The 27,692-nt window shown below is 57.3% G+C and overlaps 7 protein-coding genes across 7 annotated transcripts; 3 read left to right on the forward strand and 4 right to left on the reverse strand.

Moving 5' to 3' along the window:
* Positions 1–659: 659 nt before the first annotated feature.
* On the reverse strand, positions 660–920 carry DICSQDRAFT_63540 (uncharacterized protein; the record flags this gene model as incomplete). Its single annotated transcript, XM_007367011.1, has 1 exon — positions 660–920. A coding segment is annotated over one exon (261 nt), but the record flags the coding sequence as incomplete, so codon positions are not given.
* A 333-nt stretch (positions 921–1,253) lies between these two features.
* Positions 1,254–6,346, forward strand: DICSQDRAFT_155881 (beta and beta-prime subunits of DNA dependent RNA-polymerase). Its single transcript, XM_007367012.1, has 15 exons — positions 1,254–1,448; positions 1,507–2,051; positions 2,556–3,038; positions 3,110–3,591; positions 3,657–3,928; positions 3,983–4,423; positions 4,488–4,567; positions 4,623–5,035; positions 5,141–5,214; positions 5,301–5,354; positions 5,417–5,542; positions 5,601–5,607; positions 5,667–5,703; positions 5,782–6,055; positions 6,182–6,346. The coding sequence occupies exons 1-15, from the start codon at positions 1,356–1,358 to the stop codon at positions 6,227–6,229; spliced, it is 3,429 nt and encodes a 1,142-aa protein (XP_007367074.1). The 5' UTR covers positions 1,254–1,355; the 3' UTR covers positions 6,230–6,346.
* Positions 6,347–7,205: 859 nt separating this feature from the next.
* DICSQDRAFT_155882 (ubiquitin-conjugating enzyme) lies at positions 7,206–8,763 on the forward strand. Its single transcript, XM_007367013.1, has 7 exons — positions 7,206–7,336; positions 7,425–7,451; positions 7,531–7,631; positions 7,788–7,851; positions 8,079–8,219; positions 8,336–8,397; positions 8,462–8,763. Exons 1-7 carry the CDS (start codon positions 7,264–7,266, stop codon positions 8,510–8,512), a joined length of 519 nt encoding a protein of 172 aa, XP_007367075.1. The 5' UTR covers positions 7,206–7,263; the 3' UTR covers positions 8,513–8,763.
* A 1,966-nt stretch (positions 8,764–10,729) lies between these two features.
* On the reverse strand, positions 10,730–13,608 carry DICSQDRAFT_155883 (L-gulonolactone/D-arabinono-1,4-lactone oxidase). The gene is made up of 5 exons (XM_007367014.1): positions 13,269–13,608; positions 12,497–12,997; positions 12,247–12,435; positions 11,924–12,135; positions 10,730–11,519 (listed from the first exon to the last, which is right to left on the reverse strand). The coding sequence occupies exons 1-5, from the start codon at positions 13,584–13,586 to the stop codon at positions 11,249–11,251; spliced, it is 1,491 nt and encodes a 496-aa protein (XP_007367076.1). The 5' UTR covers positions 13,587–13,608; the 3' UTR covers positions 10,730–11,248.
* Positions 13,609–16,656: 3,048 nt separating this feature from the next.
* DICSQDRAFT_63627 (actin-like ATPase domain-containing protein) lies at positions 16,657–20,038 on the reverse strand (the record flags this gene model as incomplete). Its single annotated transcript, XM_007367015.1, has 18 exons — positions 16,657–16,757; positions 17,023–17,122; positions 17,294–17,358; positions 17,438–17,460; positions 17,529–17,552; positions 17,626–17,667; positions 17,754–17,842; positions 17,917–18,057; positions 18,153–18,260; positions 18,374–18,504; positions 18,651–18,882; positions 18,944–19,046; positions 19,112–19,256; positions 19,328–19,430; positions 19,505–19,577; positions 19,631–19,812; positions 19,869–19,888; positions 19,945–20,038. The coding sequence occupies 18 exons, from the start codon at positions 20,036–20,038 to the stop codon at positions 16,657–16,659; spliced, it is 1,776 nt and encodes a 591-aa protein (XP_007367077.1).
* Positions 20,039–22,987: 2,949 nt separating this feature from the next.
* On the forward strand, positions 22,988–24,267 carry DICSQDRAFT_155885 (uncharacterized protein). The gene is made up of 3 exons (XM_007367016.1): positions 22,988–23,290; positions 23,767–23,952; positions 24,008–24,267. The coding sequence occupies exons 1-2, from the start codon at positions 23,105–23,107 to the stop codon at positions 23,896–23,898; spliced, it is 318 nt and encodes a 105-aa protein (XP_007367078.1). The 5' UTR covers positions 22,988–23,104; the 3' UTR covers positions 23,899–23,952; positions 24,008–24,267.
* A 116-nt stretch (positions 24,268–24,383) lies between these two features.
* DICSQDRAFT_162139 (Noc2-domain-containing protein) lies at positions 24,384–27,486 on the reverse strand. The gene is made up of 11 exons (XM_007367017.1): positions 27,241–27,486; positions 27,112–27,187; positions 26,954–27,053; positions 26,683–26,897; positions 26,520–26,625; positions 26,376–26,466; positions 26,130–26,316; positions 25,959–26,072; positions 25,536–25,894; positions 24,869–25,478; positions 24,384–24,697 (listed from the first exon to the last, which is right to left on the reverse strand). The coding sequence occupies exons 1-11, from the start codon at positions 27,441–27,443 to the stop codon at positions 24,662–24,664; spliced, it is 2,097 nt and encodes a 698-aa protein (XP_007367079.1). The 5' UTR covers positions 27,444–27,486; the 3' UTR covers positions 24,384–24,661.
* Positions 27,487–27,692: the final 206 nt, after the last annotated feature.

A 27,692-nucleotide genomic window follows, 5' to 3' on the forward strand; every position in this document is an offset into this window, starting at 1 on the left:
AAGTCCTCCATGTCTACCGATGTCGTGAAAGTGGGTGAGGTTGTCGTTTGAGAGCGTCAATGTTTGAGGCACCGACCTTGTTCCTGTGGATTGAGACCAAGCTCCAAGACCTCCAGAGAGGGGCCCAATTGCCGTAACAGTTGTTTGACAGACCCGTTGACAATCCCCATCGGCCCGCTCACTGTCACCGAGTATATCCGGACTGCGTGCAGCTCGCCTGAGACACCCAAAGACACCAGCCATTGGCTGAATGAAGAAGGCCACGTCTCGCCCGCCGGAAACGAAAGCCGTACGTCGTCGAGACGAGGAGGTGGAGTGAGAATTCCTTCCTGGGAATCAGCTGGATCCCTGCCCTGAGTGCCTCCTCGTTCGATCAGGAACGCCAAAGACAACGAACGTAGACCAGTGAGGGAACATATCCAGGAAGTCAGGTCTTCAATGACACCAACATGGACATACGTTAGATGCACCAATCTCACGCCCTTGCTCGCCCCAGAGAAGAACGTCAAGGGGAGCCCATCGACCCGAAGCTCCCGGAGCTCCCTCGCTGCAGCGAGCACGATACGGATCTTTGGGTAGCAGTACGAGTAGCACAGCGCAACGCCGTCGTCCGGTCCTCCCCGCACTGCGCGATGCTCGCGACAATCCGGGCCGAATTGCAACGTCCTGATGTAGCCCCCAATCACCGGTGCTCCAGGAAGGAGGACGCAAAACCAAGCGACGGCAGAGGTATCCGTGAACCTAACGTCGCGAAAGCGGTGGAGTCGGGATCTCGGAAGCCAGTCTGAGCAGACCAGGCTGCAGCTGGAGAGGGCGCGTGGCTGATCGTGGAGGTAGTCTATGACCTTGTCTGTGATCTCTGGAGGAAGAACGGAGTTGGCTGGAACTGATTCCAAGGTTCGCAAGAGTTGGTGGGCCATTGTGATGAGTAATTGACTTTGCTTCAGTGCGCGCGTATGAACAGTCCAAGTTTAGCGATTATCTGAACTATAGATATTACACCTACGGGAATCTTGAGTCAAGCCCAAATCGTCCCACGTTAGCGTTAACTTGTGTCTTGTGGGGAGTTGAACAGATCGAAAGCGTTGAGTAAGTAAGGCCTGTGGGCCTCAGGGGCCGGGCGGCCCGAGGACGGGAGAGCCCTAACCCGATAGTATGGTTAGGGGCTACAATATGTCCACAATTATTGTGGGCCTCCTCCGCCGTCCCGCATTCATCACCTGAGGATTTCGCACATCTTTGTCGGCATAGTTGTCCCTCTCCTGTGTCGCCGCCTGGAGAATAGTGAGTCCTACGTGTAGGGATACGGGTAATCTCGAAGCGCTGCATCTCGGACGAAGCGCGGAGCTATTTCGATGGCTGTATATGGGGAGGAAGAAGATTGGGGGAGGGTTGCGCAAACGCACTGGAGAGGCCTTGGGCTCACGGACCCAATCAAAAGTGTAGAGGTGTGTCAGTAAGTCTGTTGTTGTTTTGCACTGCTATCGAACGCGACGTTTCACCCAGGACAAATGGCTTTTGCTTCCGGCCTTCCTCAAGGTCAAAGGACTAGTAAAGCAACATATCGACTCCTTCAACTACTTTGTCGATGTGGACATCAAGAACATATTGAAGGCGAATAACAAGGTCACGTCGGACGTCGATCCCCGCTTCTGGCTGAAGTACACGGACATCGTGGTCGGCTTCCCCGACAGGACGGACGCGGACGCGATTGACAAGAGCGTCACCCCTCATGAATGCCGACTCCGCGATACTACATACAGCGCACCAATCTTAGTGACCATCCAATACACGAGAGGAAAGACTGTGGTTCGTCGAGCGAACGTGAACATTGGTCGACTGCCTATCATGCTCCGAAGCAACAAGTGCGTGCTCACAGGCCGCAATGAAGCACAGCTTGCTCGCATGACGGAGTGTCCGCTGGATCCCGGAGGATACTTCATCGTCAAAGGAACGGAGAAGGTCATCCTCGTTCAAGAGCAACTGAGCAAAAACCGTATTATCGTCGAGATTGACCCAACGAAGGGGGTTGTACAGGCTTCATGTACATCGTGAGTCACTTCCTTCTTACACTATGCGAGTATGGGGAATTGGGTTTGGGCCACGTTTGGAATGCTCTCGATTCGCCGGCAGTTTCATGCCTACAGCCCCGTCCACAGCCCTGGTGCCTCTCGGCATGTCTCTCGGTCTTTAGCTCGACGTATCAGAAACCTTCATTCCGCGCACGTCGTCCGTTGTTCAAAGCATGGTCTTCCAGCACAACTCCGCTTGTGTCCAGCTTTACGTGACTATTGAAACGCCGAAAAACGGCATCGCAAGTGCGCCGTTCTTGCTGCTGATGACCCATCGTGACGTCCCTGCCATCGCCGGCAATAGGCACCACTCTGGTTGCAAGGCCTCTTTTACCGATATGCATACGGCATTGAACATTTCCAAACAAGTGGAATCTCTCAATTACTGTCAGACGTTGCGCATCTCCTTTCGCTAGCTTCCCTTGTCATCCTAATTTGTTTCCTTCGATGCTTTTTTCTGCATAATTAACAGACCTCATTTAGATCAACGCATGGTGGTCTGAAGTCAAAAACTTACGTTGCCACAAAGAAGGGCAAGATCTACCTCCGCCACAACTCTATTCACGAGGACGTTCCGATTGCTATCGCTCTCAAGGCCCTAGGCATCCAGTCGGACAAAGAAATTTTACTCCTCACCGCAGGGAACCACGAGGCGTACAAGTCTGCCTTCTCGCCAAATCTCGAGGAAGCGGCGAAACTTGGAGTTTTCACTCGTCACCAGGCTCTCGAGTGGATAGGCTCTCGGGTGAAGGTCAACCGGAGGGTAGTGGGTCCGAGGCGTCCCTCGTGGGAGGAGGCACTGGAGGCGCTCGCAACGATCGTCCTTGCTCATGTGCCAGTCCATGGTCTCGACTTCCGCCCTAAGGCCGTCTTTGTGGCGACGATGACCCGTCGCGTCCTAATGGCCATGGACGACGAAAAGATGGTGGATGACCGAGATTACGTCGGAAACAAACGGCTCGAACTGTGCGGCTCGGTGGTTCTTCGATCACCTCGTCCCTGACTACACACTGATACCGATCTGTCGTTCCCCATAGGGCGGGGCAGCTTCTAGCGCTTCTCTTCGAGGACCTCTTTAAGACGTTCAATGCCAACTTGAAGGCTGCGATCGACAAAGTCTTGAAGAAGCCGTCACGGACGAGCGAATTTGATGCGTTCAACACGATGCAGTTTCAAGGGGATCACATCACTGCGGGCTTTGTGCGCGCGATATCCACGGGGAACTGGTCTCTCAAACGGTTCAAGATGGACCGGGCGGGCGTGACACACGTCCTCAGCAGGCTGTCGTTCATCTCGGCTCTCGGGATGATGACCCGGATATCTTCCCAGTTTGAGAAGACACGCAAGGTCAGTGGCCCCCGAGCGCTGCAACCCAGCCAATGGGGCATGTTATGTCCGAGCGACACGCCAGAAGGAGAGGCATGTGGGCTGGTCAAGAACCTCGCGTTGATGACGCACATCACCACGGACGTGGAGGAGGAGCCGATCATCAGGATAGCGTTCATGCTGGGCGTTGAAGGTATGTTTTTCCTCGGCGACATCGGCGTCCCGCTGTCTCTTCCTAACGCACCCGCCCTATCGCAGACATCAGTTTAGCGACCGGCGCAGAAATCTATGGCCCACACACATTTGTAGTCAATGTGAACGGCAGCATCATCGGCCTAACACGGTATCCCGCGCGCTTCGTCAGTAATTTCCGAAGACTACGGCGAGCAGGAAGATTCAGCGAATTCGTCAGCGTGTACATCAACCATCACCATCGGACCGTACTCATTGCGAGCGACGGTGGCCGTATATGTCGACCCATGATCATAGTAGAGAATGGGAGGCCGAAGGTCACGTCTGAGCATATCGCCGTACGCCCTCCTTAGACATTAGTTTTATGTTGTTCTCACGGTATTTCTGCTCAGCAACTCAAGCAAGGCCAGCTGACATTCGACGACTTCCTTCGGAAGGGTCTCGTGGAATACCTGGACGTCAACGAGGAGAACGACTCTTACATCGCGCTATACGAAAAAGACATCGTTCCTGGGACGACACACTTGGAGATCGAACCCTTCACGTTGCTCGGAGCCGTCGCCGGACTGATTCCGTACCCACACCACAATCAGTCACCCCGAAACACGTACCAATGCGCTATGGGCAAGCAAGCCATTGGCGCCATCGGCTACAATCAACTCAACCGCATCGACACACTGCTATATCTGTCAGTCTATCCACAGCAGCCGATGGTGAAGACCAAGACCATTGAGCTCATTGGCTACGACCGCTTGCCGGCCGGGCAGAACGCTACCGTGGCGGTCATGAGTTACTCCGGATATGATATCGAGGATGCGCTCATCTTGAATAAGGTCCGTCCTAAGTCTTCAGGTTCCGGCGCGTGTCCCTGTGCTAATTGTGCGCGTCCCTGTGTAGGCTAGCCTCGACCGTGGCTACGGTCGATGTCAAGTCTTACGCAAGAACGCCACCCTTATCCGCAAGTACCCCAACGGAACGTGCGTAGAGTCTAGCTTGCTGTATCCCGCTTGCCTGCTGAACCTACATGCGCAGGTTCGACCGCCTCGCCGATGCGCCCTTGGACGAGAACGGCCAGGTGCAGAAAAAGTACGACATCGTCCAGACGGACGGTCTCGCAGGCGTTGGCGAGCGTGTCGATCCTGGGGACGTGTATATCAACAAGCAGACACCAACAAATGCCAACGACAACTCGTTCACCGGTCAGGCAGCGACGGTCCCGTATAAGAACACGCCCATGACTTACAAGTCACCTGTTGCGGGTCAGATTGATAAGGTCATGGTCACTGACACCGAGAACGATCAGACGCTCATCAAGGTGCTGATACGGCAAACGCGACGGCCAGAGCTTGGCGACAAGTTTTCGTCGAGGCACGGGCAGAAGGGCGTATGTGGCCTGATTGTCAACCAGGAGGACATGCCGTTCAACGACCAAGGCATCGTTCCTGGTGCGTGACCTTTCGCCCTGCGCCCAATACCCATGGCCACATTACTTCCGTTAAACGCACGGTGGCGGTGATTGATTGACTTTCTCCTTCCTTCCACACACTTAGACACAATCATGAACCCGCACGGTTTTCCGTCCCGCATGACGGTAGGGAAGATGATTGAGCTTCTGGCTGGCAAGGTATGTCCCGTGCACTCGGTGCAATTCTCAGGCGACTCCATCGTCCCACTGCATTGTTGCTAACATACTATACTCGGGCCAACTAGGCTGGTGTGTTGGCAGGCAAGTTGCAGTACGGTACCGCGTTCGGTGGCTCCAAGGTATCTATTTTGAGCTTGCATCCGATCGCTGGGAAGTACTAACGGGCGTATATCATGCACAGGTCGAAGATATGTCGCGCATTTTAGTGGAGAACGGATTCAGCTATGCTGGAAAGGACATGCTCACTAGCGGCATCACCGGCGAGCCCCTAGAAGCTTACGTTTACTTTGGACCCATTTATTATCAAGTTTGTGTCTCTTAGTCGTTTATGTCTCCCCATGCTAACCTCCCACCAATATCCGCAGAAACTGAGTGAGTGCACCTGGACTGCGGGCGAGGTTGACGGGTGCACTGATGACTATTTGATATAGAACACATGGTCATGGATAAGATGCATGCTAGGGCGAGGTGCGTCCTGGATGCGGCTGCATAGCGCGGCTTAGCCTCGATTGACACCGAACCTTGCAATTGACGAACCTGTCACAGGGGCCCGCGCGCAACGCTGACAAGACAGCCGACAGAAGGTCGATCGCGTGAAGGTGGTCTCCGACTTGGGGAGATGGAGCGCGATTGTCTTATCGGCTACGGCGCGACGCAGCTGCTCCTGGAACGGCTCATGATATCGTCTGACCAGTTCCAGGTGGACGCGTGTGAGGAGTGCGGCTTGCTTGGGTACAATGGGTGGTGCCCGTACTGCAAGTCATCGAAGAAGATGGCGCAATTGACGATTCCATATGCTGCAAAGCTGCTCTTCCAGGAGGTGCGTGGTGTCAGCTTGGCATGCGATCGAACGAAGGTGGCTGACCGTTTGCATCGTTGCTGCTATTCATCTTCCCGCACTGGCCCTCCCTGAAACATAACGACACGCCCCGCAACGTACTTCTAGCTCATGGCGATGAACGTTGTCCCGCGGTTAGTGCTGGATGACGCATGATGGGAAAAATAGAAGCAGGAGAAGCTCCCCCGTTAACTTATCCCCGTTCCACACGTCGTGTCAAGGTAGTATTGCACATCTGTATTCTCTGCCACAGTGCTGTATGACTATTGCTCCCTTGAAATTTCTCACTTGTTAGCGCTCCGACATTACAGCTGACTGAGACGATCGCTCCTACGCACTGTCTGCCGGCTGGATGATCGATAACGTCACGAATGTTTTCTGTCCCCCCTCTGTCAGTTGCGTCATAGGCCAAGCGATGAGAGACAGAAGACGTCGAGGAACCTTCGACAGCAAGAAGTGCCGATGGACATCTGGAAGCAGGTACGTACGTTATGCACCAGCGCTCTCGAGGTCGACGCTGATGGCGGGCGACAGACAGCCCTGGCATTGAGAATAGATCAAGAGCATGCCTCGAGGGGTCCGCAGCCTGAGAGCGGGGCATGTGCGGGGAAGAAGCCTTGGATAGAAGTTGAGATCGCAGCACTGCTGGGCGGAGCCTGTCAGGGTCCGCCCGTGCCATGATCGTTGGTACGCCCGACGAGAATGGTCCAATATTTCTTCTGCCGCAGCATGTGTGTCAGTCTGACGTCCGGGCGCAAGCCGGGTCCCTTGAGCAATCAGCCAAATTCGGCCGCCCGAGTGTCAGGGTATCTTCGGAAGTTCACGGTCGAGCATACCACATGTTCATGAGCGCATATTGAGTGTATTGGGATCAGACGTGGAGTCTCCTGGATAGAGGCGTGCCCTGGTCATGGAGTGTACATGTTGTGTATGTGTCCAGCCGCGGGCTGTGTTTGCCAGCTTATCTTGAATGGGCGGGCGTCACATCACCGACGGCCATCGGCATCTACGGGCCGGCCACGAGTAAGTGACCGGACCAGGCCGTAGCCACAGTCCGGCTTCGCTCGGCGACTCCGACGGGAACCTTCTCGTCTTGTGCAACGCCCATCTCGCTTTGCTCTCCTCCGCTCTCGCTGCTTTTACGGTCTACTGCTGTCGTCTTCAATCTCTTGCACAAAGCCCGATTCATTATGAACTCACGGGGTGGAAGCGCAACCGCTCTGCGGCGTCTTATGACCGAGTACAAACAACTCACCTCGCAAGGTTTGTGCGGCGAAGTATCTCATCCGCCATAGCGGGAACCATCTCCAACAATTGCTCACGTACGGCACCCAAATTTCACTCTCCGAAGGTGCACCGGATGGCATGTTCACTGCCGGTATGGTCCCCTCTTCCCAAGCTTCAAAACTCAATACAGCGCTGACTATCAGCGCACCACTGACCAACCCCGCCGGAAGGTCCCATCTCCGAGTCTGACTTCTTCACCTGGGAGGCCCTGATAGTGGGCCCAAAAGACACCCCTTTTGAAGGCGGCGTTTTCCCTGCTATTTTGACATTTGTACGTACTTCGTATGTACCCCGCGCCAGACACTGCTGATATCCGGCACCATGCTCGCGTTCTATCCCTACCCACATCCTTCGGTGTCATGTCCCTGTGACGGCAATCGTGTTGACGTTGATTTGACCGCCACACACTGCCTATTGCATCTGCCAGCCCTCCGATTATCCCCTATCTCCATTCAAGATGAAGTTCGACCCTCCGTTGTTCCATCCAAACAGTAAGTCATGGGAGGTACCGATACTTCCATCAGGGATATGGACGCACCACCATCCCTGCTTCTGACTGATGTGACTTTGGCCAATCGGCATCTCGCACCACCCGGGATGTCCTCAATCCCAAAACCCAAGTTGTCTCGATCGTTAAACCTCACGCGCTCCGCTTTCCGGCGCCTTCTGGCCCTTTCTCCTTGAGACGGCATTCTCACCGTACGTCCCGCCTTCGCAGTTTACCCAGATGGCACAGTTTGCATATCCATCTTGCACACGCCCGGAGACGATCCTACCATGTACGAGCAGGCCTCCGAGCGCTGGAGTCCTGTCCAGAGTGTAGAGAAAGTCATTCTGAGTGTGATATCGATGCTTGCAGGTGCGCCCATAACTTTTCAATCCGTCCCTGAATTCTGCTGAGAGATCATTTTACTGTCACCTGGGGTCTATGATTTGCCTGCATCCGGCACACCATTGTGCAACACGGGTCTTCAGAGCCAAACTTGGAAAGCGGCGCGAACATCGATTGTTGCAAACTCTACCGCGACAACCGGGCTGTAAGAACTCCTGCATCTGGGGGTGCGCCTTGGACTAATGTGGTAACCAATTATACGTTTCCAGGAATATGAACGGATAGTCAAACAGTCCATTCGCGAACAACTCGGGTTATGATCCGATGTCGAACGTCCTACTCGTACGCAGTAAACCTTTCGGTCCTTCGAACCAAGCACGCCAAGGGCGTAATTAGTGCGGCTCAGACGCCCAATCACTCCAGCGCGCATCTTCCGATACCTTTTGGCGTCTCCTGTGGTCTTTCCGACGGCTCCACATGCGTATTCAATGTTCTATGAGGCCCTTGGCAGGGTGACTACAGTACTGCAATGTAACAGTATCTTCACATCAGGAAACCACCCTGTCATGCCAACTCCATCACTCCGACGATCTGCAGTGAGTCTGAGCATCGACAATCTAGCCTCTTCGCTCCACGAGGTTCGTCCCACGACTCAGCCCTCTTGGAGACTCTCGCGTACGGCGCTGTGGATCTTCCTAGACGCCATGGCCCCCTCACAACAACGTTTCAGTCTGGCGAGCCGCGAACTGCTGGGAGAGTATGCCGGCACAGTGCCCACGTATCGACGCGGCGCCCGCTCCCGAACAGAAGTCCCCTGGACTATAGGTGTTACCGCCTACGCCTTGCAAATGTCCGACCCATGCTCATCCGGTCATATCCCGTCGGACAAATCTTACCAGGACGCGCGACAGCGGCATTCTTCTGGACACTCGCTGCTTCGTGCCACTGACGATTACGCTAACCCTGTGGACTAACTCACAGACCATGTGGCAGCAAGCTAGAAGCCCGAAATGAAAGCCCAGTCTCCCGGGACGCCCTGTCCAGTTCCCTCTAGTGTCTGGTGACCACCAACGCTAATATTACCCGTGCCAGAGATGGTCTGAGTGCGACAGCAGGTCTCAGTATCGGCGTTAGCATCAGCGGCAACCCCGCGGCGCCGTGGTCTGAGCATCGAACAGCGTAGACGACTCTGTCGGGCACGTCCACGCGGCAAGCGCGCCTGCCTGCAGGTCCGCCACTTGCGTATGCGCGTCCTCGCGGTACGTAACCGGGGGCCGCTTGGATGTCTCTGTTCACGTTAACGTTGCTCGCGGTGCGCAGTGCCTTGGCAGTTTGTGCCCTGCCCTGGGGGTATACGTACTCGGTGCGCGTTTCTGCCCGATCGGGCGCCGTTTCTCTCGTCCTCCTCGTAAACCCCTCCCGTCTCCTCCGCGTCCGTCGCGTCACGCTGCAGACGGCGGCGACACGTGCACGCGCAGCGGTGCGGGCGACTGTCCTTCGCGAGACTTCGCGGCAAGATGCGCTAACGTTCGTTATACTCGCTGTGGGTTCCAGTGGTCGCAGTGCGGGGTGTCCGTGACACCCTGGTCCATGTGGCGGCGGAGGGTGTCGGCATGTACGCACCATGCATGTGCACGCTCGGACGACGAGGGTCCCGCGACGCTCCTCCGTCCGCCGACGACGCGACCGGTGACCGCTGTGGCCCGCACTAGGACCACGGAGTGGCTGCTCTGTGGACGAATATTGGCGTGCAGAATGGGGCTCTGTCGCACGACCACCCACACCGTGGCTTGTTCCGCCTGAGAGTCGACGGCCATCTGCGCTCCGAGACCCTGTGCTCCTCGAGGCTAGTGCTCAAGCTCAAGCTCAAGTACTAAGTCTAGGCCGACTAGTGTCGGGCGTTTCGTTCTTGAACTGGAGCACAACCCCATCTGTGCCCGAACACCGGAGGACGCCGAGTGGCCCGCCAGTGTCAAAATCGTTCGAGCATGCACACGGGCGCGTTGATTGGGTCGGAACTGCGTCTGCTATCACCACGGAGCCAGGACGAGCGCAGGCCGACACGTCCGCGAATCCTGATGCGGCTCCGTGGGGGGGGAGGGAGGGGAGGGGGGCCAATGTGAAGCAGAATCTCGCGCGCGCGGCTGCAACGTGTTCGCGAGCCCCCCACCACTACGCGTAGTCGCACAGCATGACCTGCGAAAAGTCGCAGAGGTGCCTACAGACCGGCTATGTATCCCACCCGGGGAATTACGACATGTCGCTACTGCTGCTGCTATCTCCAGGGCTATCCGACGCCGATGCCGGGGATGACTAGTGACTCCCGAGCAGCTCATACGATAGTAGAAACCGCAAACCCCGAATTCCGATACATGCTATGATTACGTTACAGGAGGCGAGACGTGCTATGTGCTATGTACTACGGAGATAGAGAGCGCACCGCACACGGCCGGCAGCCACCGCTTAAGGCCTCACATCCCGTATGAGGCAAGGATGGAGGTGGGATAGCTGTGGCGCATGCTGTGTGAGAGATAGTAGGGGGACATAAGATTAGGATACATACACAGCAACAACGGGGCAATCCTGCAAGGGCACAGGGTGACAAGACGCGGGGCGGGTGGGGGGGCTAACTAAAAAGACACAGAAGAGCAAGACGGCGAGGGCGACAGCGCCGCGAGGGGGGCTATGCAAGGGGGACTACGCACTATTACAGCATTCGCGCGCATTAGGGGTCTACACGTATATGGAGAACGATGGCCGCGTATGTGGAGAGCAGATGTGGGGGACGCAAGACGTATGTGAGAGGCATCGAGGAGCGAAGGGGTATTACTCGCCGATAGGGATAGGGAAATACGGGTAAATATGCAGGCAAGATATCAAGATATGTTTAGGATACACGACCGCACTGGCTCACTGATATGATAAGATGGAGAGGAGATCCGGTGCAGCGACCGCAGGCGTCGAGCTCGTCGGTGCACGAACGTCCTTCTGGTAGCCCCAGACGCGCGCACGGGCATGCACGGCACCGCCCAACAACGAGCTAGCCCTCGCTCAACTCAGAGGGCCCGAGCCTTGAAGACGCGGGCGTCGTACTGCGGGCCCTGCTTCCCAAAGAAGTGGCGTTCGACGTACGGGTTGCGGAAGACGCCGTGGGGGTCGACGCGGGCGACGAGCGCAACGAAGTCGTCGAAGCGCGGGTAGCTCGCGCGCAGGTCGTCGGGCCGCAGCGGGTGCGTCTTGGCCCAGTGCGGCCTCCCGGCGTGCCGGAGCATGAATTGCTCGAACCGGGCGAAGAGCTTCCGGTAGGGGACGTTGGTGCCGTACGGCCTGCGAACGGCGACGTCCGCGCAGCGCAGCGACGTGATGTGATGTGATGTGATGTGATGTGATGCGTGGCGCGGCAGGTGCCGAGCGTAGGGCGGACGGTGGCGCAGAAGGCCAAGGTCGAAAGAAAGACGAAAACACAACACGGGGCACATGGGAAGGCGGAGGAAGGACGCAGGCGAGCAGTCGCGGGAGCCGCGGAAGCGTGCCAAGGGTGAAAGATGACGCACGGGCGACGCCGAGGACATGTGCCAGCAAGCGAGATCGTCGGGGCAACGGCACGGAGGCGGCGCAAGGCACCGTTCGCGAGGCAAACGGACGGACGGGGGCACGGGAGGGGGCGTGGAATGAAAGATGCACAGATGAGATAGGGGGACATGACGTCGCGGAAATGAAAATGGACGCACTTGTACTGAATGAGCCCTATCCAAGTCGTCTTCTGGCCGTTGCTAGGACTGAGCCAGATGTCGTCCGCATCCGAAAACCTGATCTCGACAGGGAAATGGGGCCGGAGCCCCGAGGGGGCAGCCAGCTCTTCGTCGAGCCACGCCCTCAGTTCGCGGAGACAGGCCTGAGTGTGATCGTAAGGTATCGCCCATTCTGTGGTGTATTGAGGGTACTGTTGACAGAGATGTCGCGGGAGAAGACCGATGCAGTCAGCACGATATCAGCAGCGAAGATTGAGGGTGGGCGGCCCCTGGGGCTAGAAGGAAGTTCCGAGAGAGCGTACCTTGCAGTCGACGTTGAAGATGCGATGGCTGTCATCGACAGCAACCGTTCTGTCCGAAACGAGCCAAGCTCCGAGTCGGCCGACGAAATTATTGACATTCGGCAGGTAACGCCCGAGGAAGAAGAGGAACTGGAGGAGGTGGTATCCCACGAGCGAGTGCCACAGCCAGGTGTAGATCGGTCGGCGAGGCTGCGATGAGTAACAAGGTTGTGAGTACAAGGTCGTCGCGCAGAAGCAGCACAGGGCGCACGTAGAGCGCTGCCGGACGTACCTCGTGCGTCCGGTTCGAGGAGCTGACCCGGATAACGCCGGCGTGGGGGAACCACCAGAGGCGGACGTGCTCTGCTGCCCGGGCGACAGAATCCAGGTCCCTTACGACATCTTCGAACGGATGCGTCTCTTGGACCTCCTTGAGGCGGAACGCGGGTTCTACGTCGAGCGTCACCTCGAGGATGAGGCCGGTGCTGCCCAGGCCGCAGATGGACGCCATGAAGAGATCGGGGTTCTCCTGCCGCGAGCAGCGGACGCGCGAGCCGTCGGCGAGGAGGAGGACGAGCGCGCGGACGTCCATGGAGATGACGGGATAGTCGATGCCCGAGCCGTGGGTCGCGGTGGTGACGACGCCGCCGAGGGTCTGGTCTGAGATGGAGCCGAGGTTCTTCATGGCGAGGCCATGCTGGGCGAGGACGTCGTGGAGGGCGTTGAGGGTGATGCCGGCCTGGGCGATGATGTAGTGTTTCTCGCGGCTGACCTGGAGGGTGCGATGCGATGAGCACGGAAGACGGCGGACGGACGGCGCGAGGGCTGCTGCGAGTGCCCGAGGCCGAGGGGGGCCGCATCCGCATTCTCTCGCTCTCACTGGCACGGGCACGGGCACTGGCAGGCTGTGGCAGCAGCAGCTGTGGCCGCGCGATCGCGAATGACAGCGGTATCCGATCAAGCGCGATCCCGGACCCGGAGATCCCCGGATGACGAGAGATTGCGCGCTGGGCCACCGTAGACGAGATAGCGATGGGACTCACCTCGATGACCTCGTCGAGCTTTTCCGTGCGCAACATGTACTCGGACGTGCACGCGAGGTCGCTCGGACTGTGGCCTACGCCCGCGACACGCACCTTCTTGCCCTCGCGTCGCGCGAGCTCGAGCACGAGCGCGCACTGGGCCTCGGTCTCCGGCTCGAACACGCACAGCGGTCTGCAGGCGAACGTCAGCCCCCAGTTGGTGAACGCGCCGCGCGGGGAGTGTGGGTGCGCGGTCACGGGGGCGAGGAGCTCCCAGAGCTGTTGGACGGTAAGCTGCCCGAGCTTGCTGGGCGACGCGGGCAGGACAGGCGAAGGCATGGATGGCGAGGGGCGAGGCGAGGTGTGGCTAGCATGTTGTGAGGCAGCGCGAGGGCTTTATAAGTTTTAGCCAGACATGATTGTGATTGCAGGGAGACTGCTTGCCTCTTTCGATCGATTGCTCAGCGCGACGGAGCAAACATCACGTCGGTCTCTCCCGAGGGGCGGCGAGCAGTCTGAGATGCATGGCAAACGCCGGTGGGTATGTCGGGAAAAAATAAATCCCACCGGGATCTAGCACGGGCTCGGGGTCGGATTACTACACACACACACACCCAGCTGCAGACGCGGCAACGGCAACGCGTTCGAAGGGCTGCAGCGCCGAACGCACGATCGCTGGCGGAGCTGCCCAGGTTCATCGCTTTTTGGGTTTGCCCAGACGACCGTGACGGAAGCCGCGTCCAGTACTTAGTGACACCAGCTACTAACACTGACTGGCAGCCGCGAGTCCGTCTCCCACCACCAGCGACGCCCGCCTCTCTGAGTTTGAGTTTCTGCTCCGGGCCTGTGGTGCCGTTACGATCCCTCTCGCCCACGCTGCACCCCAAGCGCCCCGATTGAACGGAACAAGTGCAGCAAGGCACGTCCCCCGACACCACGGGCAGACACTCCCACCTCGACCTGCGTGCGTGTGCGCGTGCGATCCATGTATCTGCTGCAGCTTCAGCTTTTTCGGCTGCGCGCCAGCCATTCCCGCACAGGCGCCCGAGGCCTCAAACAACGACAGACTCAGGCTCGGACTCTAGGATCGGATCGAGAGAGCATGCCACGCTCGTTCGTTCGCACCCCCAATCCCATCTCCCATCTGTCGCGCCCTGGGCTCTGTGCGCCTGAGTTAAACTAGGCCGCGGATGTCGTCAGCACTCGCCCACGGTGGTCTCTCGCGCTCGTTCTTTCCGGAGGCTCTCCCAGCTTTGGCTCCCGTCGCCATCCCCGAATCCCATCAGCCGTGCGTGCTTGGCCCATGTGCTACCGTACTTACACGCCCCCTGCCCCCGCCAGCCTCCCCGGGGCGTGCGTGCGGCATCGATAAGGTCGCCGCCCGAAGTGCTCTTGTGTTCGTTGTTATCTGCGCGACCGCGGAACGTGGCGACGTGGCCGGCCGTTGACTCACTCCGAGCGAGCACTATTAAGATAAGTATGCATACATACTAACCACGGCGGTTTGCGTGATCGGTAATTCGCCCCCACCTCCCCGACGTCGAGCTAGCATTACATTTTCCACGCACGTTCAGTGGGAATGGAAATGGAAACCGAGCCGACGGTGGCCAGTGATAGTGCGGATCAGGGCCCTGGCTGTGTGACGCAAGCTGGATGTGCGATTCCCGGATGACGACAGAGTCCCTGAACTTACGTGCAGAATAGAAAGAACACCGTGCATGTCCGCGTCCGCGTGCACATCCACGCCCATGCACACCACGCGTACCTAGCACCCGCTCGCGGCGTTCTAGTGTGGCCAGCAATAGGAGCATGACACCATAGCTATAGGACCCCAGGTGGTTCTCTGTCGTCGCCGACCGCAGATGACGTCCACATGCAGTGGTGCGCGCCTCCTCGCAGGCGGGCGTCGAGCCGCGATCGTGGCACTGCGTGCGCAGCTGAGTGATCTGCTACTCTGCTATACGTACATAGCCGGAGAGGCTTCCGTGCACACAGGGCCGCCGAAGGAGAGTCAATTTTCGCGCGCGGAGAGGATGGAAGGGCGCGAGGCGTGCGAGAACGGCCCCGGGCGAGCTGCTCCTCCCAGGACGAACAGTCCGGCCGGGTGTATACCCAGATGGATGCATGGACGCACTGTCCCGGGGCCAATACAGGGCGAGAGCGGGCGCCGGAGAGTTTCTGAGTCCGCCACGGCTCCGAATGCCACGAGCTCGAAGCGGGGAAGACGAACATATGCGGATGTGGCATAGCTAGCTAGAGACGGCAAGGCGACAAGCAGGCCCCGGCGTGCTGGCCGGGCGCCACTTCCAGCCGGACGCGACCCCGTCCTTGCGAAGCCATTAAACTCGCGTTACCATATACACACATAAGTAGATAGGGCGGGGCACGAGCATCCGGATCCCGTCTATGCCGCATTGCACCCTGCCTACCCTGCCCCAGGTTCGTCATCGACATGCAGGGTCGATCTCACCAAGTGCTTTCGCAGCCGCTCGCGATCACTGCTATGTCACTGAATGCAACCTGCGCAGCGCGTAGAGGGGTATACGGGTTCTATGACACCTGCGCATTCTGTCGATCAGTGCAGCGTCCCGAACCGGTCTAGCGGCGGCCCCCGAGGCCTCACTTCCATATTCCACAACCTCAGCTGAACGTCAACTGAACACTGCCCACACGGGAAGGTTCAGAACTAGCACAACAGCGGCGGCAGCAGCAGCAGCCTACCGGGCCCGAAGCCGGCCCCCCGTCGCGCGAAACACGATCGCTGCCGCATCGAGTAAAGGGGGCACACAGACGAGCGAGGCACCGATGCCGTGTTCCCGTGCGCGATGCGTCAAGCAGATAGGCCCCGGTAACGCCGCACCATAATTGCGCTCGTCAGGGTCGGACGTCAGCGCCTGGCAGCGCCATCGCGACATTCTTGCAAATCGCTCGGAGGGACATCTGCCTGACCGGCAGGTTGGCGAGAGAGGCCGGCAGGGGCGCAGGCCGATCGGGTGGTGATGCGGGTACGGATGTAAACCTGGATGCAGGGAATCGAATGGGCGAGTGCGGTTGACGTACGGGGTCAGCAATCGAGGAGGCAAGGCGGCCACACTTACCTGTGCCTGTGGGTAGGTCATCTAGCTTGCAACTGGCCGCCTTCTCGGTGACGCACTGACGCTCGGCGGTCGCCCAGCTCCCGGAAATGCGATGAGCATGAGAATAGAAGTTAAGGGAAGAGAAGGGGCACGGTGGTGTACATGTACGACGCCAAGAACCGATCAAACGAAACCAGCAAACTGCGGGAGCCCTTGGCCGCGATCCGTCCTTACCCTAATCTGTCCTGGGGGGCCAAGTGCCGTCTTGCGTCGACGCCCTGTACACGCCTGCGATCACTAACACTGATCAGCTAGTCCGCCGCCCAAGGGCCTCATGTGCGGTAATCGAAGACGACACGGCCCCAGTCCTGGCCTTGGTAGATCAGGACGCCCCGGACCTCGGCGCTGTCAAGTTCCAGTCCGAGCTCGAATTCTGCAGGCCCACGGAGAGATAGCACCATCAGAATATGTTCACCGACGCAGCGGTCCAAAGCAAGCGCTTCGCCTGGGCAGCGCGGCACAGAAGAGGCAGTAGACGGAGAGCAGATGCGGGACGGGGGCCCGAGGGGAAGATACCGCACTGGCGTCCGATCTTTGCACCTCCAGTCTCGCTGGCTGCTATCGCGCTGCACGGAGCCTGCGGCCGAGCGCGCCCACGGCGGGTGGTGAATGGAAGACGAGATAGTGCGGAGACGCACCGGTGTAGAAGCCATTCGAGTTTGGCACGCTCGCGTTCTGCTGGAAGCTCGGAAGCGCACCCAGATCGATCGTCCACTTGCACAGCTCCACGATCTCCCCCTGCACGTCACATGCATGGCATCGCCGCACCAGAGATCGAGCAAAGAAGGCGGCGCACAGAGGGCTTGGCGTCAGCATTCGTTCCGTCTACGCGAGCCGGGGCAAGCACGAGACGAGCGAGCAGGGCTCCCTCCTCCGCTCTCGTCGAGGCGCGCACGCCAACATGCTCACCTCGTCTGTGTACCGCATGATCTTATCGCTGTCCGACGTGTACAGCGTCGCGACGAACGTCCGGTCTGCGCGAATGCACCGTCAGCGGACATGAGCACGAGCGAGGCCCGGCACGCAGCCGTAGTCTCCCGAGGACGCACGCACCGCTCGCCGTTTGTGAGAATTTGCTTTCGCCCGGCGGCAAATCCGCAGTCAGCAGGCCACCCGCGCCTACGACGTATAGAAACCGGCTCACCAGAAGGTCGTCTTCAGCCGCTGTCTGTCCTCGTCATCAAAACACGGTGATCAAACCATGCAGCAGCCATCCGGAGGGCCACAGAAGCGTGACGCACCCTTTCCGCAGAATCGCGCCCTTCGCGACCATATACTGCACCCTATTCAGAAAAAACCGGAATCAGTTAACCTGCTGCGGCCTCCGACAGACACCGCGGAAAACCGCTGGGAGCCGACGGAGCCTTACCTGTTCTCGCATATCGAGACGCCAGCGTCGTTCTCCCGGATATAGGCTGGTCTCTTCAGCCAGTCTTCTTGCTCCGCAGGCAATTTCACCTAAACCAAGATAGCGCACAGGGGATCAGTCCAGGAAGCTGGCCGTCGCGACGCCCTCGGACATCACAGCGCACCTTCAGCATGTATGATTGTGGCGCAATCACACTGGACACGAGCGGCCGGCGGGCAAGCCCGTACTGCGCCGCGCCGCGCACGGTCGCCGTGTCGCAGTCCGACGGGCGAGCTATCACCCGGATTCGGGACCCGAACGTCTCCTGCAAGCAGCCAAAATACGACGGTTCACACCCGCGATGTGAGCGGGCCGACCCAAAGGAGCCTGCGTATACCGGCGAAGACAAGGAGCACGTACCTGGACCTTGCGGAAAAGGTACTCGCTACCTGAGAACCCTCCCACGAGAAGGAGCGCGTCGAGCCGCTGATCCACCTTCTTCGTCTGGGCTTCGATCAGCTCTAAAACCTGTCGCGGGCAGGGGCGGTGCCGTGCCGTAAGTCAGTGCCTGCCGGGCACGAAAAGAGGAGCGGAGGCGGCCCCAGCGGACGGCCGGCTATTAAGAAGGTGGCCAGACGCACCTGGTTCACCACTGGGTCGAACACCTCACGTCTGAGGAGGTTGCCGGGGATCGTCACTTCGCCGTTCAGGAGGCCGACCGCCGGATCGTCGGGATCCTCCACGTTGAAACAGGTGAAATGGAACATCTTGTCTGTGTGCTCCCGGGTCAGAAACGCTCGTCCACCGCGCGCGCACGCAGTCGTACCACCCCGGTGTCTGTCGGCCGTCGGCCGTAACAGCCAAGGCGCGACGGCCGGGAACAGCACCGGTGACGAACGGGCGAAATGTGCGGCTCACCGTCGTCTTCCTCGCCGCCGTACCTCAGCTTCTCCGTTTCGCTAAAGTGCTCCATGAAGTTGGCCAAGCTGACGGGGTCCAGGTGCACCGGGTGGTCGGCGAGGAGCGTCCTCATCAGCTCCCGGAATCGCAGATCCAGGAAGAGGGAACCACAGTTCGCGCCGGAACGCGCGCACATCTCCGCAATCTCGAGCTGCGAGAGCATCCCAATGATTTTGTACACTGCAAGATCCTATGGGAACGGCCGTCAGTACACCCGCGGCGGCCTCGGCGGAGCAGCGATGGGCACGTACGACAGTACCGCCGCCAGCGTCGCAGATCATGAAGTTCTTGTTGGGAGTGAGCCTGTGCACCTCGGTCAAGTTCGCACAGTGCACCGCCGCGGCTTCCGGTTCGCTAGATAGGATATGACGTGTGAGACACAGTGCTTCAGAAAGCAGGCTCGACGTCTCTCCGCTCACCTGATGATATGCAGACGATCCCTCCATTCGTGATCACCGGCCCTCGCGGAACGAACGAGCCCGGCCGCAATCGCAGCGTCACGCATCATCTGGCACCCGTTCGCGTCCCATGCAGCCGGCACCGTGAGCCATACATCCGCGGAATCTGATTGTGTTGACAGAGTGCAAATGTATGTGAATACGCAAAGGAGGCTCCCACAGCATGTGGGTACAGACCAAGGTCGGCGACGGCGCCTATTTCGCGGGTGATCTGCTGCTTGGCGTAGTCCCAGAGACACGACAAGAAGTCGACGATGAGATCGATGGCGCGTTTGCCGGGCTGCCGAGAGAGAGAAGAGAGGAGATGGGTCGCACGAAAAATCATCCTGCATCAGCTTCGAAAGCGTAACTCACCGGCAAGGATGGCAGGCGGGGATCGACATTCGATGCGTCTCGAAGGGCATGAGGCTCGAGGAAGAGCTTGAACCTAGAAGACAAGTGACACTCATGGCCGCAAAGGCAGGTTCAAGTCCGACATACCATTCACATTTGATTGCTCCCGGCATTGGGCCCGCGCTCTTTGCCTCAATGCCCCAGGCGATCATCTGTCCCGACTGGTCGTACAGAAGGCATGTCGGGATCTTCCTGAACGTCTCGAAGGAGCCCGGCCAGTTGAGTATCTGCTGCACTTTGCCGGCGGCAATACGGGAAGATCCATACGCCTGAGATGTCCGCTGAGCCACGGACAGAAGCGAAACTGTACTCTTTGAAGACTCACAACTCCCGAGAAGGTTGTACCTGAATGCGGAGAGTTGAGCCTCTGAAAAGCGGAGATCGACAGGGGTTCGACGTACCAAAGTCAATTGAGACGGAGAGCTTGCCTTCGTCGGCAAACGACAGCTGCTGGGGAGCTACTGGAGGACTCGAGCCACGTGACGTTACCGTCATCGGAACACTGCGCTCTGGGGTGCGAGCAAGAGGCGGACTTTGAAGCGGGCCTCCATATGGGTTATACGGACTCGGAGTCGTCCCAGGGGGAGGAGAACCGGACTGATGAGGTAGCATAGCACCATTTGGGTACATACCGGGCGGAGGTGACCCTTGGGTAGGGTATGGCTGAAATGTGGTCTGCTGGTTCGGACTCGACTTCTCCCATGATCCATACGCCTGATGAGCCTGGGGCGGGGGCGTAGGTCCTACAGCAGGTGGAAAGCCCTTCTCGTTCCCCTGCTGCCACTGTAGGCCGGGCTGAGGACCTGGCTGCTGGGTGATCGGCTGCGGCTGGAATGGAGTGACATTATACGCGGTTTGTGCGTTCGCCGCCTTGTCGGTGGGCTCGCCGCAACAGCTCATGGCCAGTCAGGTCGTCTCGAGAGAATCGTCAATGTACAGCGCAGAGTTGGTGGTTGGAATGCAACGAGGGCGCGCCGGCGTGCACGGGGCCATCTCGAGGCTGTCGACGGGCGTGGCTTAGCAGCGTCAAAGTGTCAATAAAGTACACCGCTTCTGCTATCCAACGTCGCGGCTTCGTGCCTATGGATCGCCTCCTGTCCCTGGCGCTAGCTACATGAGCGCCCGGCTAGGCCGGGCGCATGTCATGGAGTCTCAATTCTGTGCAAGCTCTTCTTATACCCCACTTCGAGAGCAAGCACTGAACACATGCATACATATATATCGCCACCAAGGAGAGAGCATTCAGGTTGTAGTCGGGGCAGCTACCCCTCGAGCCTGAGCGTTCTCTGCGCTACTACTACTTTGCTGTGTCGGAGTCTCGTTAACTCAGCCGCTTCCGGAAACAACTCGACCAAACGTTAATCACTTTGCCCACCCAACATCCAGGAAGTCCTTGTAGGCAAACTTGGATGAGTCTTCTTTATACAGAAAATTTACAACTTTGTGGCACAGCACGCGGAACGTAGACCTTCGACGTGCCGACACCCGGCTTGTCTGGCACTCAGCGCCACCATCATCGACTCCTTCGTTGACCTAATGATACCTATTCTAGTCAGTCCCGTCGGTCGGGATCATTTCCGTTTGGCAGGTCAATCGTCAAAAACGTTGGTGATTGTCCGAGATTTTATTCGAGGGACGCATACATCGGGCCGCGACAAGTACAGTATGCTTATTCTCACGTTGATCTCTCAAGATCGTACAGCACCTTACAGGAAATGAGTTCGGGATGGGACAGCGGAGAGTTCAATCGATAAAGTGGAGTCGAGTTGATCCCTCGCCGCCGCTTCGCCGGCCGTAACTTGGTATATCAGAATCGCGTTCAGTACCACCCATGCCCAGAACTGGTGCGAGTCCATGCGTCTCTTTCTGGGCAGATCTACCGTAGCCAATTGACGACCGGGAAGCTATACCCTAGACATCTGTGAGACCTGGGGGCAATGTTGAGACCATATACGCCAGGCTATGTATAGCAGTACTAGTATAACCTACGGTTGAACTGGGCAAGTCACATTCATTGATCCTTACGCATATTCAATCAGCGTGTGTTCAAGTGTAGGCAGCGTGCGTGGTGATATAGACCGTCTCGAGACGAGGAAATGGCACCGGAAAACTCTCGTGGGCTGTCGCACTTGGAATGTCATAACGGACAGCATCGGAAGGTTGTGATACTACCGACATGGTTCTGAGCTACGAGGGCCGCTATCTTCACATGGAACGTCTGTGCGACATACCGACTAGACCCGGCACGGCGCATTCCCCATCGAGGAGCGGGCATTCCTTCCTATCATTTGCGCCGGGCTCCCGGAAACGTATAAAATAGCACCCGGCACTTCTTATAGGTGCAGATGCAGTGCTCCGTCATCCGGACGCATTTGGCTCTTGGAAGCGGGGTCGTCCCGAGGTCCGTGTCCGTTTGTAGGTTAGACGAGCAGGAAGGTGACGGGTACGCAATGAGAAGACACGATGCAGCGACCAGTCCCACGCACTCGCATGTTATTCATGGGGTCGCACATTCTGTTGCAGGGTTGAGGAGCGTCGTGAACTCATCCCGGATCGGAACCACCATCGCTCATCGTACATCTGCGGGAGTATTTCCCAGAGCTGCTCCGATCGGAGAGCCTCCGGCCGCGGTACGAGATATGACGTACCTCTACATGAGGCGCGAAGTTGTCTGAGCGGAGTTCTGGATTAAAACAATGATCGGGAGCGGCTTCCGGACTTCGTGTCATTGAATCGGCAAGCGGTATGGTTGCTCAGCAACAGCGTTGAATTGCATTCTGAACGAAGATCTGCGGCGCTGACGGTATCAGACTACAAGGCGTCCGTGTGTTATCGGGCAAGTGTGAACCATGCTGTTATCCAGGTGGACTCACGACCACAGCCGGACTAGTGCGGCTGGCTCCTCGGAATGACTGGTGGATGCAGTAATTGACGCACACTCGTTCCGACTAGACACAAGGCGTGTGCGCGTTTGTGGCGGCCTCGTGGCCTAACAAGCAACAGAGGTTTCACAAGGCGCAGGGCTCCACTGGTGAGAGACTACACGATCAGTCTCGGGAGTTCGTGCGCCGTTTGAAAGGCTACAGATACTGGATAAGGAGACCTCGAATACCTCGACCAGAAGGCCTAAGAGGTGACATGAAGCGTACTCAGCGAAAAAAAAAACATCAAAGCCGGGTAGGACTTACTGATGACGATGCTTTGGACCATGCGGGCAGTCCTAGGCGGAGTTGCCATCACCTGAGAGACGTAGCAGGACATCCTAAAATCTTCCGTTAAGTAGAAGCATACCAAGTTGGACCAATCATCTCGGAAATCCACCGGTAGAGGCAAGTCTGGCCATGGCGAGAACAAGGTCACCGCAGTGAAGACGTGGGAGAATATTTGATCTACTTGACTTGCCAAAAGCAGTCAGCGGCCGGCGATTGCCGAATGCCTTCGCCCCGCGTCGTGTGGCTCGCTTCGACCTTGAACGTGTTGTCCATCCTCTGCCACCGACCAACACAGCTGCCTGCGGTCGCCTTGTCCTTAGTCTCGCACGATTGATTACTGGGAAGCACCATGGCTGCTGCGCCTGCATCTCTCAAACACCAGCTACAAAAGATAGCGGGGAGGTGGGCCGAAGACCCGTTCCGGCCGAATGTTCAGCTCAAGACTTTCCTCGCTTCGCTCGCCGAGCACCCGAACCTCACCCCTGCGGCGGTATGCTCCACACGTGCATTGGAGGAAGACGAGTTCAAGAAGAAGGTGAGCACATGTGCTCATCGCATATATCCATTGGGGAGAAACAGGCTTCTGGTTTCTCGGGAACATGGGAACTTGATGGACGCACTGAGCTTCTGGCTGGAAGGTAGCTTGCTACCGAACGAGCAGCGCGGCTTGAGATACATTTGGCACACTCGACTGCGTTTCTCAATGAACGTACTGATCGGCGGACATTCACAAGTGGCGACACCGAGTTGTCGGAACTTGGTGTTGTCCACGCTTTCTTCCGAACCGTCTGGTGGGGCCTAGTATCATGGAGCTAGCTGTTCATCGAAGAATGTGATTGCTTGACTGAGTAATCTTGTCGCTATCGACCGTGAACAAGCACCCCCATCGGACGTCGGAGGACTCCAGTGCCCTCGGCTCATCGGGCAATTGCGAAACTCGCTGCTAGTTATTCTTTCTGATTGCTCTACTTCCAACCCTTGCGCGATCGCTGATGCATCATCATCACTCAGTATCCTCTGTCAGACAAAATCTTCAAGCCCGCTTCTATGCCTCATCACTACACGCGCCTCCTTGAAGCCTTTGAGAAGGCCGCGCAGGGTATCGCTCGGCCTTGGTGGAAGATTTTTTTCAACATCTGGTAATCCCCGGACAGCGTCCGACGGCCCATTCCGTGGTACATAGTCTACCGCCGAACAGTGAGCTTCTTACCTCACCTGCTCCTGCTCTCGTTGGCTTATTTGACCGGTACAGGCACCCAAGATCCCAGTCTATACATGCGTGTATGGGTTCTCACGGGAGAGACAGCGTGACCGCGTGCACGGCGCTATCACAATGTCCGGACCACGGAGGACGGGGGATACGTGTGTGGGACATGAGTGCGTCCGGCGTCGATTGCTGTTCCGAGAACCGTCCAGCTCTTCGACCCATGTTGGTGTTGCTTTCTTCCTAACGTGGATTTTGACCACGTACCATACTCGCATGGGAATTTTGCGTACCATCCCCAATAACCGACCTTATCTTGATACGATATCGATACCCTCGCTCGTTCCGTCGACAAGACGCACGCAAAGTTTCGCGGGAGAAGATTCCACTGGAACTTTCCCGGGTGAAAGGTCAGTAGTAGGTGGGAGCGCATTCGTCCGTGAATGTGCTACGCCACGGCGTCAGAAGGCACTGTGAGTACAAAGCGGAGCCGTGGCCCTCCGTAGACGTAACACACGCCCTAGTCCGAAGAGAGAGAGGTTGCTGCCACCAACTGCGAGGGAATGCATCTGGGTACGAACTCGAACCGAATGGAATGGCTATCTAGGCATCCACAGAGAGCTTCAGCTCGTCAGGTGAGGGGATGCCGAAACGACCCCAATGGAAGCTTCACACAATCGTGGACGCAGAGAACGTCGGAGTTCAGTCATCCAGGATCTCGTCTTCACCTTCCCGTGCCTGTGGACAACGCGAGTCAGCACATTGCTCCATACATCCTCTTCCCAGCGCCCGCCCACCCACCCAACCGTGAACGGTGCGCTACAGTTAGTCCGGGAGCGGAGCCGCACGGGGACTGCCGGCGAGTGCGGAGACGACAGGTACGGAGACGAACATGGAAATGAGACGCACCTTCTCGACAAGCTTCCTGCGCTTCTCTCTAGCCTTACGCTGCACTTTTACGTACCGCCCCAGGGGCGTGTCGTCGACCTTCCCTCTCAGGTCGTCCTCCCATCGCTCAACCTCGCCGAGCTTACCAGGAGCGAAGAGCACGCCTTTACGCCTCTGCTCAATCCACTTCGCGCTCTCTTCCACGCGCTCCACGAGGGTCTTTGCGAGTCCGGCCTCTTTAGACTTCGAACCCTTGCCCAGGGCGTTCTTGGAACCTTTGATGGACTTTCGAAGGAGCAGGACGATGGGTATAGTCACTTCAGGGAAGCCAATGCTTCCGTGCACGGGTGGGCTTGCGAGGTACTCGGCGAGGAGGAACGCACTCTCCTCCGCGAGGCCTTCGTTGTAGACGCGCGTCTTGAGATACTGCTGAGGAGCACGAATGTGTGTTTCGATATCGAATGGGCGTAGCGTCGACGCCTTCGGTTTCGACGAGGCGGACAGTGTGGATGTAAGAATTGGTAGAAGATAGGGAGCAAGGGGGACGTATGTATGCGTATGCCTCGTGAGATGAAGAATGGAGCGAACGACGTGGAGGTGGAAGGGGAACGAGCGTGCGTTGCGGATGAGTCTGGTAGAAGGTCAGATGTGAGCTTGGAGGCAAGTTAGAGTGAAGACACTGGCATACCTGGCAGCTCCGAGTGCAACCTGCACGAGAGGGTAAATGAGCGCCTGCAGCTCGCTCTCCTGCCCGCCGCGCTCCAAAAGCGTCCCTTTCCCGCACGCGCGTGCAATGACAATAGCCCAGAAGTCGATGCAGTGGACGTACTGCCAATTGTACACTTGCTTGTACGCCTCCTTCGTTTTCGTCTTCATGCTATTCCTCAAGTGGACAGCGAGCTGACGAATATATCCAAACGCATGTTGGTAGGACGCGGCGTGGTCCGCGCAGAAGAGCTCGCTTGCCGAATTCTTCATGAGGTTTATCGAGGGAAGGGTGTGGGCACTGGTCGACTTGCATGACCGGACCAATGTCAGGTAGGTGCTCTACCAAGGTAATTCGCTTGTGAGACCGAGACCACGACGAGCTGTAAACCCAATGCTTGCTTACCTTAAGTACACTTTCCAAAACCGATTCATCTGTTACCGCTGCGAGCCGCCGCACGGACAGGAATGCGGAAATCCGCACGCTATCTTCTGCGGTCGCCCAGTAGTCTAGGCAAGTCTAATCAACGCAACAAGTCAAAAACTGTACGAACAAATGGACTGAGAGCGAACACACCTTAAGGTAGAGCTTCACCGTTTTTCGACTGCTCGTCACATACGGTACTAGCTTTGCGGTCTCGCTAAGTGCCAGACGTAGCATGTCATTATCGGAGATTTGGCTCATGAGGTGTAGAACGTTATGGAAGTAAGACAAGATGAGCTTTTGCAAGGTCTTCCATTTTTTCGTCTGTGTGGGAGCCTTGCTATAGAGGCATACTACCATCAAAATGAGGCAAGCTGAAGAGAACACATAATTCCGTACAATTTGCCGTTTGGTAACGTCCGTGAAGGGCATTGGTGCTCGAGCACTACTGGTGTATAGCGGAGGGCGGTCGTGACGAGCTTGTTATAGACTTGTAAGATGTTAGTCAAAGTCTGCGATTGAATCCCAGAAAACATAATTCACCTGATGAGTTGTCTATCCTCCAAGAGAGTACTTGATCCTCCTCGCTCATATGTACTGCCGACCGGAAAGCAATCAGCAGCTTCCTGAGTGCCTTCAAGGACCGATGCTAAAATGGAGACAATGAGGGGTGGCCATACACTGCATTAAGCAAGACGGTACGTACGTCGAGTAATGCCTTCTGCCATCGCTGAAGCACCTCTTTAGTGAGCACAGGGGTTCTGTCTTCTTCCATCACGTCTTCATCTTCCTCGCCCTCTTCCACCTCACCGTTAAGCTTGAAGTTCAACAGCTCCTGGTCGTTCTCTTGGAGATATTTGTAGAACTCGGGATCCTTCTCGGCTAGTTTTGAGAGCTCCAGAAGGTGCGCCTCGCCTTCGTCTAACAGCCATATTTGGATTGAATGACGTTTGAAGGTGAACGGTGAATGCGCATACCTTCAAGGTCGTCTACATCCGCGAAGGACTCATTGTCGTCCGCGTCAACCGAGCCAGCATCATCCTCGTCCTCATCCTCGTCCAAGCCGTCATGTCCGCTCTATCCACCAGACAGTTGGCTTCAGGCTAAACAGCGCGTACGTTGAGTATTGACTTACGACCTCATCGTCATCATCACTACTTCCTTGCATGAAGCCGCCGCCAAGGAAGTCATCCACAGACATTTTGTTGAATCTACTCCGATTCATGTCAACGAAATTTACAACACCGTGTCAAACATTTCTTACTTTCCAGAAGGCCCTTCGGCCTCGTCTTCTTTGTCTTCACTGACATCTGAATCCTTGGCTACTTGTTTACCCTTGCCCTTGGTGGCTTGCCTCTTTTCCGCCTTTTTCTTGATGTCCCGGTGCTTCCGACGGGCCTGGATGGTTTTCTTCAGCTGTCCGCTCGCAGCAAACTTCCTCGTAGATTTGACAGCCTTTTTCCCCATGTTTCGAAGCACCAAGGAGCGGGAACAAGGAAAGGGAGATGAGGGACAGAGCTAGGACAGTGAACCGAAAGTTTCTTCGCTCAGCCAAGGATTGAGCCCCTAGATCGAGGTTGAGGTTCCGAATTTGGCTGCGGTAGGCGCCAACAGGTCTTCTGCAAGGGGCAGACACACCAAGTCTCGAGCGTTGAGACGTTGAAACACCAACATGAATGTTATACCGTCCAAAAGGCTTCAGTTTCAGATCTGATA

The sequence above is a fragment of the Dichomitus squalens genome (assembly GCF_000275845.1).
Source record: "Dichomitus squalens LYAD-421 SS1 unplaced genomic scaffold DICSQscaffold_22, whole genome shotgun sequence".
Taxonomy (NCBI): Eukaryota; Fungi; Basidiomycota; class Agaricomycetes; order Polyporales; family Polyporaceae; genus Dichomitus; species Dichomitus squalens.

Excerpts from the sequence above, each read along its gene's own strand:
- DICSQDRAFT_155881 (XM_007367012.1), top strand. The coding sequence starts at position 1,356 with ATGGCTGTATATGGGGAGGAAGAAGATTGGGGGAGGGTTGCGCAAACG. Across the intron at positions 2,052-2,555 it reads GTACAGGCTTCATGTACATC|ATCAACGCATGGTGGTCTGA; the intron begins GTGAGTCACTTC and ends GACCTCATTTAG. Across the intron at positions 3,592-3,656 it reads GTTCATGCTGGGCGTTGAAG|ACATCAGTTTAGCGACCGGC; the intron begins GTATGTTTTTCC and ends GCCCTATCGCAG.
- DICSQDRAFT_155882 (XM_007367013.1), top strand. The coding sequence starts at position 7,264 with ATGAACTCACGGGGTGGAAGCGCAACCGCTCTGCGGCGTCTTATGACC. Across the intron at positions 7,632-7,787 it reads TCCCTGCTATTTTGACATTT|CCCTCCGATTATCCCCTATC; the intron begins GTACGTACTTCG and ends TGCATCTGCCAG. Across the intron at positions 8,398-8,461 it reads TCTACCGCGACAACCGGGCT|GAATATGAACGGATAGTCAA; the intron begins GTAAGAACTCCT and ends ATACGTTTCCAG.
- DICSQDRAFT_155883 (XM_007367014.1), bottom strand. The coding sequence starts at position 13,586 with ATGCCTTCGCCTGTCCTGCCCGCGTCGCCCAGCAAGCTCGGGCAGCTT. Across the intron at positions 12,436-12,496 it reads TACGTCCGGCAGCGCTCTAC|CCTCGCCGACCGATCTACAC; the intron begins GTGCGCCCTGTG and ends TACTCATCGCAG. Across the intron at positions 11,520-11,923 it reads ATAGGGCTCATTCAGTACAA|GCCGTACGGCACCAACGTCC; the intron begins GTGCGTCCATTT and ends CGCCGTTCGCAG.
- DICSQDRAFT_155885 (XM_007367016.1), top strand. The coding sequence starts at position 23,105 with ATGGCTGCTGCGCCTGCATCTCTCAAACACCAGCTACAAAAGATAGCG. Across the intron at positions 23,291-23,766 it reads AAGACGAGTTCAAGAAGAAG|TATCCTCTGTCAGACAAAAT; the intron begins GTGAGCACATGT and ends ATCATCACTCAG.
- DICSQDRAFT_162139 (XM_007367017.1), bottom strand. The coding sequence starts at position 27,443 with ATGGGGAAAAAGGCTGTCAAATCTACGAGGAAGTTTGCTGCGAGCGGA. Across the intron at positions 27,188-27,240 it reads GCCGAAGGGCCTTCTGGAAA|ATTCAACAAAATGTCTGTGG; the intron begins GTAAGAAATGTT and ends GAATCGGAGTAG. Across the intron at positions 26,626-26,682 it reads GGCAGAAGGCATTACTCGAC|CATCGGTCCTTGAAGGCACT; the intron begins GTACGTACCGTC and ends TCTCCATTTTAG.